Raw genomic sequence first — 17,505 nt, forward strand, 5'->3', positions numbered from 1 at the left:
GGGGGGAGGGGGAGTGTTAAAAGACTCTTTTCCTAACAGGGTCTTACTTTAAAGCTCACACTTGCCTTAGCCTCATAAACACTTAGATGACAGGTTTGTGCCACCATGCCTGGTCTAGTTTAAACTCAGACTCAGATGAGCACGTCACCACCTGCAGTGTGTGGAGCTGAATCTCAGTCCTGTTTTATGGAAAAGCAGTTCGGGTTTAGAAAGTTCCAGAGAGGGTGCGCCATGATTTGGGGGATTTTAGGGTTGCTGCTTGCTTGCTTGCTTCCTTTTTCTTTTTGGTATTTGTGTAATCCCAGTAGAGATTTATTGTGATTTGCCTCTTTCTCCTAAAGGTCACATGCTAAAACTTTCAGCTCCCCTTGACCCTGCTCTCCAGGCCCCTGCTGACACAGTACCACTGCGGCAAGTGAGAGGCTTGGGACACTTAGCACCCGTTTCTTAAGCTTCTGAAATGAAGGAGATGTATACTCCAAAAGCTGGTGTCCAATTAAACCATCAGCAAAAGCAGTTTACCATATTAGAGATGATTTTAAATTACTCTAACACTGCGGCATTAACTACACAAAACATCCACCAGTATAATTTTTTTTTTCATTTCTGGAAAGTATTGGCATGATCCCACAGCTTTAAAATGGAGCAGTGGGAGTCTTTCCCCTACCTTGTCCCCTAGTTTCCCATGTGCCCCGCAGAATCATGTACTGATAATTATGTCTGTTCCCTAAATATTTGTTTAAGGTTTTAGTGCTCTTGGCCCTAGTTTCCGAGTGCATGCCCAGTGTTAGAAAGCAAATGTTTCCTTATTGGTGAAACTGTTATTCTAGCTTGATCTCACCACCCCTCCAACCCCTTACTTTTTGCCCTCCTTTAGGATACTTCTAGTTCAAGGGCATACAAGAAACTCCTGTGAGAAAGCCGGAGACAAGGGCTGGCAATCATTGACCTGCTTTTGGTGTGGGTTTTTTAATGATTTGTGTGATGGACCTAGATAGTAAGTGAACTTGGCTGGCTGTATATTTGTGGCCCAAGTTCTGAGTGCTTAGAAATCAAACAAACTGCTCAGTCAGTGTGGACTTTCCCCTGGACAGAGCTCTTAGTATGTGACCTTACAAACACACACACACACACACACACACACACACACACACACACAAGATGGATGTGAGCACACCACATCTCTGGTGGCTGAGCTGGTGGGGATTAACAGGGCCATTACAGGCTCTTGGCATAGGCCCCTTCGTGCTGGTTTGATAAAATACAATTTGATTTCTTAAACACACACGTTTCAGGGTTTTCATTTACTTCTACTTACTCTTAAAAGGCATTTATATTAGCTTATTTGAAAACATCTGGAATATGACACTTCTACCTGTATGCCATTGGGATCTCCGTCATTTCTAAGTCCTTAGAGAGCTAATACCCAGAAACTATCAAATTTGAAAGTTTATTTCAGTAAGGTTTATTTAATCCTTCCAAAGGAGGCATAGGAAGACTAAACTGTAAGGCTGTCAAAAGCGCTTCAAAAATACTGGTCCCGAGCCTCACTCTGGGCCTATGTCTTCCTCAAAATTACCACTAGAGGGAGACCGGAGACAGGTCCTAACTCCATCAGGCTTGGCAATGCGCCTCTGTGTGGAGCCATTGCAACACAACTCCCCACCCCCACTAGGGGTTTTTCTGGTTAATTTTTTAGAGCACCAAGAACTGTCTTTTAAAATTGTTACTGCTTCTATTTTGCTCTGGTGTTGGCTATGCTGAGAACATTCAGTGGACCGTAACCCAGTGGGTGTTTTCAGGTAGCGGAAAGACCGATTTTGCACCTCAGCTTCAGAGCCTAAATAAGAAGCGCTTCACATTGGTGGCCTGGGACCCTCGAGGATATGGATATTCCAGACCCCCAGATCGAGATTTTCCACGGGATTTTTTTGAAAGGGATGCAAAGGATGCTGTTGACTTGATGAAGGTGAGACCCAGAGAAGTGCTGGAGTGGGGAGAGATGACTGGGCCCATCTTTATTTGTTCTAATTCCTGGTGTTCTTTCTTTTTACAAAGGCAATACCAAGTGAGTCTAATATAAGGAAGAGCTAAAGGACCAAGTAAAAACAGAGCCCAGCTATCTAATGATGCTACTGCCAAGACACCAAGGCTCTGCCTTTCCCACCAGTCTCCTGGCATAAGTGCAGTTTTAGTTTTGTTTTGTGTTACTTTGGTTTGAGACAGATTTTCATTGTATAGTCTTAATGGGCCTTGAGATCTCAACCCTTCTGCTTCAGGCTCTGACATACTAGGATTGCAGGCCTACAACACCACACCACACATAGCAAAATACACAGCTTTATACAGATGAAAATGGAGTCCTAAACCAGAGGTTCAACTCCATGGCTTCCACCCAAAAAAAGCAACAAGAAATGCTGGTGAAGAGACAGGAAAGTGTTCTAAAACCAAAACTGCCATTTGGAGAAGATGGAAAGTAAGCCCTTCGGACCATCTTCAGGGTACTGACATGAGCTTTAGGTTTAGGGAGAGCAAGAACTGGAGAGGTAGCAAGAAGTCTACAGAATTAAGCTGTCCTGGTCAAGGTGTGGTCTGGTGTTATCTCAGTTCTGGTTCTGCAGGGAAGCCTGAGGAAGTCATGACTGTTGATGCTCAGGAGTCATCTCACAGGGTGACTTGTCTGTAAGGCTCTGCCATTCCTGCAATCCAAGCTGACTTCAGGCTTAGAACCATGTCTGGAACAGGACATTAAGAAAGGCAACGGTAAGGTGCCACCGCTGCTTGTATGCTCGTGCCTTCAGCCTTGATGGGATTATCCTAGCAGGGTTACCATTGTTGTGATGAAACACCATGACCAAAGCAACATGGGAAGGAGTTTATTTGGCTTACACTTCTATGTCACAGTTCATCATCAAAAGAAGTACTAAAGGACAGGTACTAAAGCAGTGCAGAAATCTAGAAGCAGAAACTGGTGCAGAGGCCATGGAGGGGTGCTGCTTACTGGCTTGTTCCTCATGGCTTGCTCAGCCTGTCTTCCTTTAAAACCTCCAGCCTAGGAATAGCACCACCCACAGTGGGCTAGGCCCTCCCTCTCCAATCACTAGTTAGAAACTGCCTTACAGGTTGCCTATAGCCCGATATTATGGAGGCATTTTCTCCACTGAAGATGCCTCTTCTCTGTTGACTTTAAGCTTGTGTCAAGGTGACATAAAACTAGCCAGTAGAGGGGTTAAGATCGCTTAAGTACCACCAGCCTTTAGATAGACAGTCCTTGAATGCTTAACATGCCTACCTGCAGAGTTGAGCAGGAATCCAACCCAAAGTAAAGAAGATACAAAAGGAAGATGTAAACCTCCAGCTTTTGTCCTGCTTTTAATTATTGTTTAGGCCCAGGTAAGGAGTCAGAACTTTCTAGCAAACACAGTATTTTATTTGGTTATTTGGATATTCTGAGGCAGGATATTGCTAGGTAGCCCTGGCTAGCCTCAAGCTCACTGTGTAACAGGGTAGCCTCTGTGTCCAAAGTGCTGGGCTTACAGGGGTGTAGTGCTGATGGTATCACATCCTTCTGGTTTGCTGTTCGTTTCCGGATGAACATGCTCACTGCCATTGTCCCCTGTCTGTGCTCCCACTCTCTGTGGCTCCACTTATCTATGGCCAACTGTGGTCTGGAAAATTCCAGAAATAATTCATTCATAGTTGTAATGTTTTGTACTTTAAATTAAGTTTACTTTTAGCTTATACATTAATACATTTTAAAAAAAATTGTACACGCCAAAGAGTTAAATAAGGTTCCAGGATATGTCTATACTGCATAATGAATGTCCAAACCAGGTTAAACATGTCTGTCTCATCAACCATTGTTGCTTAGTTGCTTTGTGCCTTGTTTTTTTTTTTTTTTTGAAACAAGATCACTCATTGGCCTGAAGATTCCCCAAGAAGACTAGGCTGGATGGCCAGAAATCCTCCTGTCCCCACCTCCTCAAAGCTGGGATTGCATGCATGCACCACTGTGTCTAGCTTTCTACATGTGTCCTGAGAGAGACCCCAGGTCCCCATGCATGTTCCACAAGCCCTTTACCAACAACACTGTCTCCCCAGTCCTGTCCCCAACATTTATCATTTCCTCATGAGAAAAACTTCTGAAATATTTCCTCCTGTCTTTCTAAAATGCAAGTTCATTAATGTTATCTGTAGCACTCTGTCATGAGTTTTAAATCCCATGATATTCTGAGTGGTCCAGTAAATGTGATGCTGCTCAGCCATCCTGGCTCCACCCCACCCCACCCCAACTGTTAACATATCCCCTGTCCAAGGTATCTGCTCTATACTTCACGTATGTGTGTAGCTCTTGGTACCATACATTACAAGGCATCCCTGGTGAGGTATGGCTATGTATAGATTGTATAACCCCAGCAGGATCAAGAGAGCTGCTACGTTTCACTGGATGTATCCACTGGTTTATTCTACGCATCATCTACTGGTAAATGGTGAATTTTGAGCTATGTTTTGTTATAAGTTGCTCATGGGCATTTGTCAATTTTGTGATTACGAGCAATGTTGTTTATATCCTGGGTCTGTCTCCTGGTAAATGAGTCCAGGAGGGCAGTGTGCTAGGCTATAGATAATACAGATTCTCATTCTGCATATTAATGTCAAATGGTTAGCCAGAGAATGTGTGTGCATGTGGGGTGGCACCAGCAAGAGTCCTGGCTAACATTCGCTAGTTCCTTGACTTTAACCTTTTCAGACAGTGTTTTACTTCCAGAAGCCTCTTTGCCATGCTCTGTCAGCTTTCTTTGCTGAGCACATTTTTGGGGTCCTGGTTGATTCACCACCCAAGGACAGACACGGCTTTGCTATGACACTGTGCTCCCTCTTGTCTTTAGCCAGTTCTTCCCACAACTACAGCTGTGGCTTCACCAGATACTCGGATGCATTTTATCTTAAGATCCTTTCCGATCTCCATGATTGTCCTCTGAGCCACACCCAGGTGCACACACACACACACACACACACACACACAGAGTGCTTGCCATACCCAAATAACAGCAGATTGCTGCTGATTCAGTGATTCCGTATTTGGATATTTTATCCAAGAGGAAGAAGATATGATTCCCACATAAGTCAAAACCTACAATGTACTCAAGGTTCTATAACAATGACAATGTAGCAAAGCTAATTAATTGACGCCAGATCTAAGTGGCAGACTTACAGAACTCTGATCACCACCACCCAGGTTCTTTCAGCGTAGCGCAGTGGTAACTGTGCTGTGCATCCTGCTGTGTCACCCACAGGCTCTACAGTTCAAGCAGGTCTCCCTCCTGGGCTGGAGTGATGGCGGCATAACTGCGCTCATCGCTGCTGCAAAGTACCCATCTTATATCCGCAAGATGGTGATCTGGGGAGCAAATGCCTATGTCACCGAGGAAGACAGCAGGATTTACCAGGGTAAGTGCTGCCCGCCGTAGGCACAGTCATGATGATCCTTCTCATTCCCTCCCCGTCTCTTGCTTCGATGTGTGTTGGCTGACAAGTCACATCTCATCCACTTGCAGTTCTCAGCTCCAAGGTCAAAAGAAGAGTGAGTTTTCAGGAAAGCCACCGAATTTAACCAACCTAGAAATGGATAGTTTTCTATTTCCAGAAGTGAAACTTGCATGACTCAGGCCGAAGCTCCGCAACAGCAGTATTTACACTCGCTACCTCAGGGAGTGAGCTTGGCAGAAGGCGGGGGTGTTGTGAAGTGTTACTCATAACCTCATTTTAAGTAATATGAAAAAGCCAGTTGTGGTAGTACATGCCTGTGATCTCAGCTCCTCACAAGGTCAAGACTGGAGATTTCTGAGTTTGAAGCCAGCATGGGCAATATAGCGTGGCCTGGTCTCAAAATAAAAACCATGAATGAATGAATAAATGGATGGATGGATGGATGGATGGATGGATGGATGGATGGATGGATAGATGGATGGATGAATACATGAATAAATTAATATAATGATTATGTAAGGAAACACTATGCTGAAAAATGAACCTGTGTTTTGCTTACAATGATTTGTACAGTTTTCTTGGCTAAGGCCTTCTTTAAGCTTCTCCTTTAGGTCTTTAGGGGTACAAGAGTGAGGCCAGTGCCATCCAGCCTGTGGTTCAACTCCAGCCTACCACTTTTACAATTTTGAGGCACCAATGAAAGTTAGCTCATGAGTTGGAGACCAAGCTGGGGCATCTACACCCTAACTCTTCCCCATTTTTCTTCTACTCCCAGCATTACTGCCCAGCTTATACCATAGCCAGAGCTTATGGGAGTGTTGGCAGTTGCTAGGCACCCAGCCTTGGCATTGGTTAGTTTCTAGCAACCTTTCTGAATTGGGAGAATCATGTTCTCAGAAGGAGAGAGGGGTTCCCAGGGCTTAGGGGTCACTGGGGCGAAAGAGAGGCTACCTGGGCTTCCAACCACTCTTCCCTGCCAGTCTGACCTATCATGGCTCTCCTTTCTCACTAGAAGCTTTCTGTGTCTCTACTAAACTACAGATGGCCTAACAGAAGAGGTTTGCCCCCAGTGGGTCCAGCATTTTCTCTCCTAGGCTGTGCCTATACTATGTCTTTGATGGATATCTTGGCCTTCGGAGCCTGAAATATTTACTCCCTGGCCCCAAAGGAAAAGTTTGCAGAGCCCAGCACGTGCAAAGTCTCTTCCAGGTATTCTGCTATTCTCATTGTAAACTACTTGGAGGCTAGAATCTTAAGTTCTAGAATCTTAGTTCTCTGTGCTCTTCCTGTTTTTAAAGCAATCTGAAACTCTTAAGTAACAGATGACTTAGAAAGCAACCCTAATCTGGCCTCCACTTGTCCTCACCACCCTGGCTTAGAGTAGCCTGTTCCTCTTTTGCCATCCGTGAGCCCCCGCTGCCTCTGGCACCCAGTGCCCTTGCTTCTTCCAAATCCTCCACTTCTCTTCCTGGGCTCTTGCTCTCTGCCTCAATGGGTAAACACTACTCCTGCTCCAGAACACTGCCCCCTTCCCCTGCAGTTCCTCTTTATTACACTGTGTCCCACTCCATAACTTTACAAAATAGGTGTCTGTGTTCTCTCTACTTCAGTGGCGTTGTGGTCGTTCTAGTCTTCTGCTGCATGGGTCTCACCATAGCAAGTATGGTATCGTCAAAGTGCCGTACTTTTAACTCATCGGGAGCACTCCCTCACTACCCTCTAGACATTTGAGTCATGCCTTAAGTTGTAAGGTCTGTAGAAACACCTCCTGTGTCCACATTGGTCATCTGTGTCACATCTTCCTTGCCCGGCCAGTCACTGATCTTTTAAAGTATCTGTTTCTAATGTTGGCTTGGTTTTGTTTTCTGTCTTCCATTATTTCTGTCCTCCTCCTGCTTGCTTTGGGTTCTGATTCGCTTTATTCCCTCCAATCTCAGAGTAGAAATCTTAGATTATTGCTTTGAGATGTTTAGTCTTTTCTAATATATCATTTAATGCTGTAAATTTTCCTCTAGAGCTGCTAGAGCTAAGCACCTGTGCATATAAAGATCTATTAGATTAATTAGACTTATTAAATACAGATTAGGAAGCAGCCTTGGCAGCCCGGCAAGGGCTGTCTCACACCTGAGCAACTGAGAATCCAGTCCTGTCTAGTAGGGTCTCCATTGGCAAGGCTGAATGTCTTAGCAGTTCCATTCCAAAGGCTTGGAGGATTTTTGAACAGCCATTGGCCTTCAGTCAACATTGGAATCCTGAAGAAGGTGGTTTGAACATTGAGGAAGGAATGCCGCTATATCCTAGTTAGGATTCTTATTGCTATGCAAAAACCGTGACCAAAAGCAACTACAAGAGAAAAGGCTCTATTTCACGTTACAACTCTCAGGTCACACTCTACCCTGAGAGAAATCAGAGCAAAAACTTGAGGTGGAAACCTGGGGGCAGAGATGGAAGCAGAAGCCTTGGGGAGATGCTGCTTACTGCCTTCCTCTTTCTTTGCTGAGTCTGTACACTTACAGTGCTCAGGACCACCGGCTCATGGGGTCCCACCCACAGCGAGCCAGGCTCTCCCATGTCAATCATCAAGCAATAAAATGCACCACACACTTGTCCACAGGCAGTCTGGTGAGAGCATTTTCTCAACTGAGGTTCCCTCATCCCAAACGACTCTCTAGATAGTGTGAAGTTGACATAAAACCAGCCAGCACAGCCAGCAATAGGATAGATGGACTTGCCAGCAAGAGTGAAGTCAAGCAGGCACAAAGAAATTTCCTTCTTCCTTGTCCTGTTATCTGGGCTGCCATCAGAAGGTGCCACCCACATGTGGAGTGGGTCTTCCTGTTTCAAATGATCTGATTAAGAAAATCCCTCATAGGAGTGTCCAGCAGCTTGCTTTTTAGTTGTTTCCAGGTGTGGTCAAGTTAACACCCAAAATTAGCCATCTCAAAACCTACAGATTTTACTGTGTTATATTTTCACTCAGCAAGAGATAGTTCAAAATATCTTTTCTAATAGCGCCTCAAACTTTGCGTTCATTTATAGGCATTTAGAAATGTAACGTTTAATTTCTAAATACCTAGGGTGTCCTAGATATCTTTCTGCTATTAGCATTTAATTCTTTTAGATTTGGGAAACATATCTGTCCGGTTTCAATTCTTTTACTTTGTTATGGCTTACGTTGCACCCTCGGATCTGGACTATCTAAAGTTCTAAAGTTGAATGCCGCCCCATCTCTACTCACCTTTCCTCTGCCATTCAGCTAACAGTCCACGCCCTCTGAATGCGTGTAGCCTTCTCCTGAGGGATCAGTCTCCCTCTGCCCTTTGCATCTCCTGGTGGCTTTGTTCTGTTCATGCCACACAATGACTCCTGAGTTATATCCTCCTCCCCCATACCCGTCACCCTCCTGCTAAGAACCTTGGCCTCTTGGGATATTCTGTCCTCCAGAGGGGGTGGAATCCTTTGTAGGACAGAAATCAAGCAATTCCATCTCCCACTTAAAAAACCCTTGGAACTTCAAAGAGGTCCACTCAGCTTCGCTACCCCCCCCCTCCCCGGTCTGGCTCCACTCCAGTTTCTAACTCTTCTGTCTTCCTGTGGGCTGCCCTTCCTCAGTACACCTTCCCCTCTCTCCGCCCACGTCCTTCTCAGTAATCACGCAATAGCAGCTCCCAGGGTGCTCTGAGGTGTCCCGCAGCCCTCACCCTGGTGGGCCTTGTAATGCTTCGCACATGCCCACACGATGACACTTTGTCCTGGGCACTCTCACCCTTTTACCCCTTTGTCATAGTCACCAAAGAGTGGGTTTCCGATGTGTCCCCTGCTTCCTGAAATGAAAGCTCTCTCTGTCCCACAATACTCTTCACTGTCCAGGATACCTCCAATTCCCTCCTTCAACACCCTGGCCACTTTCTCAACCCAGAAGGAGGCCTCTGGCCCACCAGCCCAGTGGAGACACTGCCTTCCATGTAAGCAAACCCTCTGGGCTCTTGGCTGCTCTGTGTCCTCCCCCAACCCTCCCTCTAACCTTTGAAAGCAGTCTCCTGCTGTGCATGGTACAGTGCACTCCCTCTCCACGAGCTCCCTCTGGGTTGGCTTTCCGGCCACTGTGCTGTCATGGTCCTGGCATCCCTCTCTGTTTGCTCTCTGACTTTGATATTTGGGACAGCGTCATTGAGGCCCTTGGAGCTGGCCTTGCTTTCTGTTCTGATCCTCTCCTCTTTTACTCTGTGTGTGTGTGTGTGTGTGTGTGTGTGTGTGTGTACATGTCTGTGTGGGGGCACTCACACACACACACATGCATGCATCAGCGTGGGGGTGCATGTACATGTGGCTGTACACGTGGAGGCTAGAGGTCCACTTCCAATGTTTGTTTTCTGCAATGGGATCTCCTACTGAACTTGGGGTTCACAGCTTAGCTGAGGCTGGTTAGCTTGTGAACTCCACAGATCTGGACTGACATGCTGACTGACAGCCTCATCTTCCCCACCTTTAAAGATGGCATCTCAGTGTGTTGCCCATGCTGGCCTCAAGCCCTTGGGCTTGAGCTATCCTCCTACCTCAGCCTCCGGGGTAGCTCAGATTGCAGGTGCACTCCACCATGCCATGCTGTCCCCACTCTGTGCCCTTCTGTTTTCTCCTGAGCCCCACACAATGGACTCTTCATGTGATTCTTATCTGATTGCCACATAGATACCTCACTATGTCTACAACCTGAACTCAGTCGTTTCTCTCTATGTGTTCCTCTTGCTAAATGTCTTGCCCTAGTAAATGATTTACCTGGGAGTGCAGTACATACTGGGTTCAGATTGGAACACAGCCTCCCATTACCTTGGCTTTACTCTCTGTAGCTTCACTCAGCTGTGTTCTGAAATTGTTAATGGAAAATTCCAGAGTAATCAATCCTTACGTCCTAAATTGTGTGCCACTGTGAAAAAAATGTTGGTGTATTCTGCCACACCTGATGCTGCTACATGCTACCCAGAACACAAACCATCCCTTTGTCCAGTGTGTCTATTACGCTCTGTATGCTACCTGCCTGTCTGCCTTAAGAAACCATGTTGGGCAACAGATCCACTGTCAGCTTGCTGCCATCCCTGCATGCCATGTGCGCTTGTTTTACTTAAAACACGTCACATAGTGAAGACGGATGCTGGCAGCCCCACTACAGTGTGTTCTAATTGTTCTGGTATACATTAGTTATTTCCAATCTCTTTTACTGGGCCTACTTAGCAATAAATGTCATCATGGGAGAACACAGCATTTGTAGAGTTCAGCGCTCTGTGGTTTCAAGAAACCAGGAGTCCTGGTGGTTTTTCTTATGAATAGGCAGCTGCCATACCTTGGATGCTGTCTGCAAGCCCTGTCTGTAAGACTCTTAAGGTGAAAGCTGTGTCTTTCATCTTAGTTACTAGGTTACTTATCTGACAGCATGACTGAAGCAACTTATAAAAGAAAGTGTTTAATTTGGGGCTTGTGGTTCATAATCACCATGGTGGGGAGCATGGCAGCAGGTAAGCAGATATGATGCTGGAGCAATAGCTGAGAGCTCACCTCTGATCCAGAAGCAAGAGGCAGAGAAAGCTCACTGGGAACGATATAGGCTGTTGGAGCCTCAAAACCCACCCCTCAGTACACACCGCCTCCAACAAGGCCACACCTCCTAATCCTTCCTAAACAGTTCCACTTGCTGGGGACCAAGCATTCAAACATATGAGCTTTTAGGGTCTATTCTCATTCAAACCACCACATTATCTAAGTATATATTGGTGGAAACAGGAACTTAGTAGACTTTCTTGGTGCTGAACTAAATTAATAAGTTTTCATTATGGATCTAGTGTTTGGCATGGGTTATATGCTCTAAAAGAAAGAGGGGGGAGGATATATCAGTTTCTTTGGGGATCCAAATTCTGTTTTGAATCAGCAAACAGTTTGATTCAATTGGTTATCCTGGGCACTTGCCTATGAAGCATAATTACTAATTTTGGGTAGTGATTATGCTTTGGGACAGAAATGACTCCCTCTTCAAAGAAATTATCAGAAGTAAATATGTAAATGCAAAAGAAACGTTTTGAGTCTGTGTTACATGCCAGACACCATTGTCGGCAAATTCCATGTAATTTCTTACTGTTTATTCTAGAAGGTTAATATAATTCATAGTTTCTGATTCAGAAATTAGCAGAGAGGTTAAGTAACTTGCCCATTTTCACACAACTGCATGTCTAGGCACTGGGACTCCTATGCAATCCGTCTGACTTCCAAGCCTGCACCCACTGTAAGACCTCAAGCTCCCCCAGCAGCTGCTGCATTTCCCTGCCCTGAGATCTTTTGCTATTTCTTCTGTGGTCCTGAAGGTTTACCGCAGATCTGATATTCCCATAAACACCTCTCATTTCAAAACTCTACGTAAATTAATCCACTAACAGGACCTCATTCTGTTCCCAGCTGAAGTACCTATGCTTTAGCAGGGGACACTGTGCTAAGCACTAACCCATTGGGTTCTTGGAAGCTTCTCCTTTCTCAGCCATCACAACACAAGGAATTTGTTTTTCCTAATTGATTTTTCAGATTTTTTATTATTTATTTTTATTTTACATGTATCTGTATGAATGTGTCAGAACTCCTGAAGCTGGAGTTACAGACATTGATGAGCTGTCATGTGGATGCTGGGAATTGAACCTGGGTCTTCTGGAAGAGCAGCCAGTGCTCTTAAGTGCTGAGCCATCTCTCTAGCCCCTAAAGGTTTTTTTTTAATATAATATTTAGCTATTATAATTCAGCCCTTTTGGCATAATTGAACTATGCTGGTTTCCACCATTGGATTGTATTCAGATACTGTTGGGCAAATCTACCAAGTAGTTTGTACACTCCTTTCCCCATGGACAACTGGTTTACCTCATGTTGGTGGAGACACTCCCACCATGTCCAGTGGATGAGTTCCCATGAAATCAATGATGGCTAGCTGCACAGACCACATGACAAGTAACAGCTGGTTACACTTGTCTGGAAACAATGAGCATGAACTCAGATTGGCCTTGGCTCCTCCTTGCTGATGGCTGTCTGACCTCTGGAGCAGCCCTACCCTGAGACAGCCCCCACCCCACCCCACCCCCCCCCCCGCATTGGCCTTGTTCTCAGGGTTTGCTGTCTCTCTTATGGACTCAATCATACATGTTCACTAGTTACTGTGGCTCTGTTAAATAATAAGAATTGCATTTCATGGATTTGGGGAGAAACCTCAGTTGGCAAAGTTCTTGTCGTGCATGCTCAGTGCTGAAAAAATCAGACAGGCCTCCATAACTAGCCAACCGAGCCTTACCCATGAGCCTTGTCTCATCACAGGTAGAGAGTTTCTGAAGAGGAATAGCACTTGATGCTGTCCCCTGATCTCCACATATACATGTTCTCAAACATACAAAAGAACTTTTTAAAAATTTTCTGTTCGTGAGGGTTTTGCATCCATGCATGCCTGGTACCCACGGAGGACAGAAGAGGCATCGTATCCCCCAGAAGAGGAATTACAGAGCTGCCATGTGAGTGCTGGGAATAGAACCTGGGTCCGCTGAAAGAGCAGCCAGTGCTCTTCACTAACCACTAAGCCATCTCTCCAGCCCCTATGAAAGATTTGTTTTAATAATTATATTCTATGAAAGATGGGGTTGTTGTATTGCATGATGGCCCCTCACAGGGTGTGTTCTCCCAGGCAGCTCAGAGTGCAGGTATCCACAGAAATTTTTAACTTACTATTATTATATTTTAGAGGATAGGAGTGGCACTAGGAATTAAGCATAGAGCTTCACACATGCAAATATCTTACGATTGAACTTCCCTCCCTCCGGGCTTTCATCACATCTTGCTAGCCTCTTTCCCACTCTACCAACTTTCCGTTACTTATTCTGAAGTCTACCCCCTCTTAATTTTTTAACCAACTTAAACACGCCCCTCTCTGAAATCTTTCCCATTTTTACCAAGCAGCTCAACCATCCTAGTCTCTGCAGTCAACTCACCCTGTCTTCCCTCTGAACATCTAGACCAATTTTCAGAGGCAGAGATAGGCACCTCCTTCAGAATGCAGGTTAGCTGTAAAGCACAATGATTTCCCGCATTTGAGTATTTCCATTCAGCGAGTATACCTTGAGAGCCTACCAGGTGCTGGGAGCTGTCAGTACTCTGAAGAAAATACCATCTGATGTCAACGTGTGTTACTGGTGTCACCTGACCTTTGTGGTGTGTCCTTAGCAATGCACAGGTTAAATACTTTCATACACCACATTTAGTAAGTTCAAGAGCAGCAGAGTCTTGACCACCGTGCTTAAGGAACTACAGAAAAGATCAGGTGGAGTAAATCACATTTGCTGCCTTATTTTAAACGTAGAGGTTAGCCTATTATTTTTTCCTATGAAGTAATCATTTATAATATAGTTTAGACTTGTTATCTCTACACACTCTCTTGAACAGAACTTACATGCATCATTCGTTTGTTTCTCAGTGAGCCAGAGGAACTTCTTTAAACAGCTAGCCCTTTACTGCATCTATGGGTCAATCAAACATGGCCAAAAGCTTTGAAAAATAAATTGAACATACACAGACTTTTTGTTCATTATTTTCCTAAACAATTTAGTATACTTGTATAGCATTTAAACTACATGAGTCAAAATAAAATAATGTAAAGATGGTTTAGTGTTTGGGAGAACCTATGTCAGTTTTGCACATATTCTCTGCAATTTTATGTGATTGGCTGGAGCATCCACAGAGTTTGTAGTCCACAGTCCTAGAAACAGTCCCCTTTCTCTGTTGTATAACACAACATTTTCTGGGGAAATGCAACACACATGTGTACGCATCCAAAATAAGGATCCTGTGGCAAACCAACGTATGGCTAGCACTAAAGTCCAGCTTGATGAACCATGAGTTTATTTGGGTGACTTCCAAGAAGCAGAAATGATTCGAAAACAACTGCATTACCAAAATCCTCCCCAGTATGGATGACAGCTCACAAAGCTGGGAACCCAGAGTATACTGCACTGCCCTCGGGTGACTCAACGGATTGGAGATTGTCCTTTCCAGGTGCCTCAGTGGGTCCAAATCTCTTCTAGGCAATTTGGCTGGTTTCTGCTTCTTTTAGGCAGCTGGTCACTCTCAGTTTTCTTTGCAGCTTTTCTCTAAAAATATTCTTTGCAGTTCAGCTTTCTTTAATCTGACGGGAAATCTCAGCTTTTATTGCTTACTTTGGCTAGGAGGGCCCTAGTGAATCTGGTCAGTTTCAGGGACTTCCTGGTGCTTTTTTGGGTAGTTTACCTTCCTGCTTAGAGACCTTTCTCCAGGATGAAATGTTTCAGCCTTGGAGGAAACTGTTACACCATTGTGTAACTGAATGTCTCCAGGATTAAATATTAGCTACTCTACTCTTACAGCAATTACAAAGATGATAAGAAAGGAGAAAATAGAGCTAAACTAGGAACTAAAAAATAACTATAATGCCATTTTACTCTGGAGACACAAATTAGAGAAATGTTTCCATTTATCTTGCTACTTTAGCAGAAAGCGTTCAACTCAGTTCTGATTTCATTCACCCACTAATGACTTATCATATTATTCTAGTGGGAGGTTCAGCTGAGTGTCTATGTGCAGCAAGGCATAAAGCAAAACCCTTGCACTGGGACCCCATCCCGAAGGGGGGAGAGATGGACAATCAGGCATAAGGCAGAAAGCCCTGCCAAGCAGCGGTAAGTGCTAAGCAGAGCAGATGGACATGGAAAGTCACAGAGGGCATGCGGGTGGAGGTGGAGCTGTCTGACATCGGAGCAGAGACCTAGAGGATGTGAGTGAGCCAGGCCTGTGCTGGGGAAAGCTTTCCCAGCCAGAGGGATGTGAGCGCGAGACCCAGAGGTGCCCTTGGCTTACTTCCGGGTAATACTTTAGTGGGAGACCGGACTCCTCCTTATCTACACTTTGGTTTTTCAGGTATCCGAGATGTTTCTAAATGGAGTGAGAAGGCAAGGAAACCCCTGGAAGCCCTGTATGGATATGACTACCTTGCCAAAACCTGTGAGGACTGGGTGGATGGCATAAGCCAGTTTAAACAACTGCCAGAGGGTATGTTGCATGGACTAATGGTTCCTTTGCTAATTGCAGGGCAGGCTTGAGTTCCTCTCTTGGCTTCCCTGCATTCCTCCATGATAAGTGAACCCACCCATTATCCCCACACTGTTATCGGGTGAACAGGGACGCTGGTTATCGTGCACAATACGAGTCCTTGTGTAATTAGTGTAAATGCCAGACAGGACCGTGTGAGTAAAGGTTTGTGTTGAGGCTCTCTCAGCCATCTCTTCACTTCCCTTCAGTCCTTTGCTTGTGTGTCTGCACAAATCTGTTCTCCAGAAACCTCTGGTTCTACTTTCTAATTGAAGAAGAGGTCATTAGAAAGAGAGCCACCATACAGACAATTTGCCCTGTCTGGATGGGTCCACCCACTGCTCTTTTTATTTCTGGAACAAAGCAGGAGGACATTTCTGCCATGATCCTCAGCTCCAGCAGAGCCGGGGAGGGCGAAGAGACTGTTCAACTCTCTTTCCATCTTCAGAACCAAGTGATGTAACCTTAGCTGTGGACAAATACATGTCCTTTTGTTTATCTGAAAATGTTAACAAGATTCCCAGCAAGAATTACCACCCTTAAGTTTATTTTTACATAGCTGTGTGTTTAGTCAGCTTTCTGTCCCCGGGACAAACGCCTGAGACAATCAGCTCTCTGAAAGGAAAAGTGCATTGTGACTTAGTTCTGGGAGTTTTCGTCCATGACTCGGGAAACCGACTGCCTTTTAGGCTGGATGGTGCATTGAATCATGATAGGAGAGTTTGGCAAGGCAAAACTGTTTACCTCATTGGCAAAAATGAAACAGAGGGATAATATAGAGTCTACCTCTCCTCCAAAGGCACACCCCTAATGACCTATAACCTTTCACTATGCCCCACCTCTTAAAGGTTCCACCGCCTCCCTTCCTGTCTACACTCAGGAACAAGCTCTAACACAGGAGCCTTGGGGGAGTACTAAGACCCTAATTGCAGCAAGCTGCTCGGAATCCCTCTATTGCCCCCTTTCCTCTTTTTATCTTTGTAATTGCTGCAAAAATAGAGTAGCTGAGATTTAATCCAGTGGACATTCAGTTATAGAATGCTTGTGTCTAAAGGGGCAGTTTAATCTATTAGATAATCCTTTCCAGCATGAATCTTCTGTAATGTCAAAGCTTTTGCAATGAAAGGGACTTTGGAAATGTTACATGTCTGGTTTAAGTTCAAAAGAACAAATCCATGCCTTACAGTGATCCTGTAGAAATGCAGTCTCCATGCATAGTAACAAATCTTTAAAATGTGTTTCCTTGTACCTTAAAACAACAGAATAAAAAATGCCACAAAGCCACATGAGACAGCTCTCCATGACAGTGTAAAACTTGTTAAATCGACAGTTCAGGAATACATCCTGACTAGAAAGTCCAATATAGAAATCATCTTACAACAGGACTTAGTTCATCTGCCTTCTGTATTTACTGATCTAACGGGAGTCTTTTCTCTGTGGCCGTGTGTTCAGTTTTAGAGACACTTGGTCTGGCATGGGTGATTGTACAGCTGTGCGGTCACCCAGGCCTAGGTTTGAGGTCTTGGCTTGCTGTCAGGATGGCTTTGTGCAGTGACTTGATTTCTGGAGAACATACTAATACCTTCTTCATAAAGGTTGGGGGGGTGCAGTTAAGTGAGATAATATACATTCATTTATGATAGAGTGCTGCAGATGGTTATCATGAAAGTGCTATTACTGTTATAAAAAAAGCGTCTAATTTACAAATGTTTGGCGGTATGGAATGAGTTAAAATGTAAGTATTAGCTTAGCATGGTGGCATGTGCCTTTAATCACAGCACTTAGGAGGCAGACAAGTGAATCTGTGAGGCTGAGGCCAGCTTGGTCTATATAGTGAGTACCAGTCCAGCAAAAAAACGTGTCTTCCCCCACACTGCTCAAGGA

The 17,505-nt window shown here is 44.7% G+C and overlaps 1 protein-coding gene across 4 annotated transcripts in view; it reads left to right on the forward strand.

Moving 5' to 3' along the window:
* The window catches only part of Bphl (biphenyl hydrolase-like (serine hydrolase, breast epithelial mucin-associated antigen)), a 36,490-nt gene that overhangs the window by 7,399 nt on the left and 11,586 nt on the right, over positions 1–17,505 (forward strand). For 2 of the 4 annotated variants that reach the window (XM_030247386.1, XM_006516737.2), the window contains exons 3-4: positions 5,298–5,451; positions 15,451–15,582. In XM_030247386.1, coding sequence (XP_030103246.1) covers positions 5,298–5,451; positions 15,451–15,582 — 286 coding nt within the window. Of the gene's footprint in view, positions 1–1,802; positions 1,970–5,297; positions 5,452–15,450; positions 15,583–17,505 lie in introns of all 4 variants that reach the window. The other 2 variants (NM_026512.1, XM_006516736.3) reach the window with 2 other exon arrangements.

This window comes from Mus musculus, chromosome 13, assembly GCF_000001635.26.
Source record: "Mus musculus strain C57BL/6J chromosome 13, GRCm38.p6 C57BL/6J".
Taxonomy (NCBI): Eukaryota; Metazoa; Chordata; class Mammalia; order Rodentia; family Muridae; genus Mus; species Mus musculus.